Source organism: Hyperoodon ampullatus (assembly GCF_949752795.1).
Source record: "Hyperoodon ampullatus genome assembly, chromosome: 14".
Taxonomy (NCBI): domain Eukaryota; kingdom Metazoa; phylum Chordata; class Mammalia; order Artiodactyla; family Ziphiidae; genus Hyperoodon; species Hyperoodon ampullatus.
This window is the reverse complement of record NC_136927.1, coordinates 44,741,492-44,744,837: the sequence shown is the minus strand read 5'-3', so window position 1 is coordinate 44,744,837 and position 3,346 is coordinate 44,741,492. Positions and strand designations below refer to the sequence as shown.

The 3,346-nt window shown below is 48.6% G+C and overlaps 1 protein-coding gene across 1 annotated transcript; it reads right to left on the bottom strand.

The window, feature by feature from the left end:
• Positions 1-2,491: 2,491 nt before the first annotated feature.
• On the bottom strand, positions 2,492-3,017 carry AHSP (alpha hemoglobin stabilizing protein; the record flags this gene model as incomplete). The annotated part of the gene is made up of 2 exons (XM_079720155.1): positions 2,492-2,695; positions 2,943-3,017. 2 exons carry the CDS (start codon positions 3,015-3,017, stop codon positions 2,492-2,494), a joined length of 279 nt encoding a protein of 92 aa, XP_079576281.1.
• Between the last annotated feature and the right edge of the window lie 329 nt (positions 3,018-3,346).

Below are 3,346 nucleotides of genomic sequence, written 5' to 3'. Positions count from 1 at the left end.
AGAGATAATGTCAGTGTGAAGGTCAGGGACAGTGGGAGGGTAAGGGTGTTTGTCATGGTCAGAATCAAGGTCAAGTGAGAGTGGATAAGTGTCAAAGTCAGGGTGAGATTAAAGGTGAGGTTCAAGTTCACAGCTCTGGGGGCAGAGTCAATGTCAGGGTGAGGATAAGGGCAGGGTTATGGCTGTAATATTTCACCTTTTGTTTACAATCTTATTTCTAGTATGAATTCAAGTACTGCTGTCAAAGTAAAAGGAGCATTATTCTTCCTGCTGATTCTGGTTAATTTTTCTGTGGGAATAGTAATGGATTTGGGGTACTCACTGGCCCAGTAATTTTAATTGTATTATTATGGACCATCAGATCCAGATAATTCATACCACTAACTCTGAAAAATCAAAATATTCCAAATTTTACTTCTTTGTAGATTTACTGCCAGATGCTTGGATGGTAGGAATTCAAGAACATGCAGTGCAATTTAACAGATTTCTGGCCTAAAAAATGTTTTGCAACTTCTCAGTTTCATACAGTTAATGGAATGGTCGGAATGGAATTTAGACATTGACAAACGGTTGGCTTACAGCTTCAAGGCTAGATAGTTCCAAATTTATAGAAAGTTTACCTTCATTAATGGAGCCAAAATGGCTTCTTCTTCTTCTTTTTTTTTTTTTAAGAGAAAAGATATTAAATTATTTCTCGGTCTAATGTCTTTAAGCACTCAGTGTGTTTTCACAGTGCAAGGGGAGGAACTGCTCTCAGCCAACAATTTACCAGTGATTCCGACACACACAAAGCAACTCCAAATCACCATGCTTTATACTTACTTTTAATTGCTGCACTGGAAAAGAAAAGGAAGGTGTAAATGAGGACAAGTGAGTTTACAGGGACTCCATCTTTGCCTTTAAATTAATCTTTGCTCTTGGCGGCAGCAGGGGATAAAAAACACAAGGAAAGATGTGGCTTCTGACCATACTTTTCAGCTATGCTTCCAGCAGCAATGGGGTTAATCTAATATTTTTTTCATGTGGTACCTCTGTCTCTCTCTCTATCCACGCACAGCAGTCTGGGTCTTTTTGCACAAGTGACGCTATTGACTACTATCCCCTCTGAGCAGGCCCTGGGTCCCCATTAACGGGCTGAGACTTTCTGATGGGCGCAGTGGGAAGGCCTTGGCCTCAGCCTGGGCCACCAGTCACACAGTAGAGGTGCTCGCTACCTAGTTACCTGGAGGCCGCTACTCTCTTGCAAGGGGCCTCCACATACCCCACGTTTGAAAGGATGGCTGGGGTTACCTAGCTCATTCCCTTTGGACCTTGAACTGGACTACAGAGTCCCCAAAAACCAAAAGTCGGAGGTGGGAGTGCACAGATCCGAAATGAAGGCTCGTTGTAGGTGGGAATGAGAAAACACCCCTTCTCTATCCTCTCTCCAACGCGGTAGAGAGAGTCAACAGAACTCCGCATTCCCTCCCCCGGCGCGCGCCGAGCACAGCATCTGATTGGTGCGCCCTGTCCCCGAGCCCCGCCCCTCCTGCCCCGCGCCCCTCCCTCCGCGCCCCGAGGTTTTAGGTAAGGGTCGACAGCGGACCCTTCCTCATTCTCCCTAATACCTTTATTTCACTTTTTAAAAGCTCGAGAGCCTGGCCCGGCCCTTGTTCCACCCTAAAGCCCTAAAATAAGGAGGCCTAGGGTCTGGAGGTCGTAGTGAAAGGGGGTCTAGTCCGGGGAGTGACAGGAGAAAGTTGGGTCGTCAGGGACGGCTGGCAGGAATCTTCGCTTCCCAAGCCTGGGATCTGGGGCTGAGAGGTGATAGAGCCCAAGGTTTTCCCGTCTGAAAAATAAGGGGGGTGCTGAATAGTTCCCAAGACCCCTTCCAACTCTAAATCAAGCGGTACTCCCAGGAGGTGTTCTGTGGTCGTCTTCAGAGTTAAAAGAGCCTATAACGTTGTTCACGCTGGGGCCGAGGGCAGGGGATTGGAAAATTGAGCCGGGAGGACTCTTGATTCCACCTAGTGAAGGATAAACAAGACTGGGAGATTTCAACAACTGTCTTCTAGACAGCATGTCATAGGGCCACAGTTTCTGGAGAGCCTCTATCTCCCCCGTTTTGTCTACGAGCCCTTCCCCTGTCCCTCAGCACTTATTCTTTAGGCTCTGCCGGCTGGCCCCTCCTTCAGGCTATTTTAGTGCTGCCCAGGGGTTACTTAAGGCTGCAAACCTCTGCTCTAAGGAATTAGATCTCCGAGATCATATCTAGGAAGCAGGGTGAGGGAAAAGGGACCAACTGTCTCCACCAGGCAGCGATGGAAATCAAAGAAGAGCCACAGAGCCAGGAAAACCATCAAAACAAGTACTGGTCTTTATTGAGGTGTCAGGGTGCAGTAACACCATAAAGGCAGAGCCTGAGGTCTTGAAGAACACAGAGGCAGCATTTAAGGGTCTCAGACAAGCCCGAGTCTCCCGGCTAGGAGGAAGGCAGCCTGTGATCGGGTGCTCACAAGGACTTCAGGAAGTTCCTATATTTGTCCAGGAAAGAGGCACACAGAGTATCCAGCTCTTGCCGAAGTTCCTGCACAGCCACGTCCTGCTCTTGCTGCTCCCCCACCATCTGCTGCCTATAATAGCTGATGTAGAAGTTCACCCAGTCATTCACCACAGTCATCATGTCTTCTTCAGGGACAGCAGGATCAGAGAAGACCTGGGGGGCGGTGGTGGGATTGGGATAGGGGAGGTCAGGATTTGGCAAGGGAGACCACGCTCAGCCATGTGATTCAGGAATAACCACCAACTCTGACATCGTCTTTTCTCTGATTTGTATTACCTGTCTCTAGTTGTTTCCATCAACTCAACCATTACCCTCCCAGCTCCGAATTATTCTCCCTGCTCTGTTCTCGCCCACCTCCCAACGCTCCAGGCCTGTCCTCTGAAACAGAGCACCGACTTACCTGCTGATTTAGCAGAATGTTAAATTCCTTCATTCCTGTAGCAATGAGATCCTTGTTGGTTTGAAGAAGGGCCATCTGCCTGATTAGAGAAAGAGATGGTATTTAAGTATCTTTTTCTCCCAGGGTATTTCCCCCAATCTCCTCACTCCCCTTAAGCATCCCTGGGGCCCTGCAGGGTCACCTCCCCTCCACCACCTTTCAAACCCTGCCCTGCTCTGAGATCACATTTCCCCCAGGTTGGCTCACTGTCAGGTCCAACAGTGCTATGTATAGACGTCTCACCCACACTTTTCAGGGTCTAGATGTCCCTCTGTGCCAAGCTAGATGTAGACAAGGAGTCCAGTGTCAGCCAAAGAGGGACACGCCCTGCATTTAGGTCCTGAGGGAGGGTGATAGGTCAACCA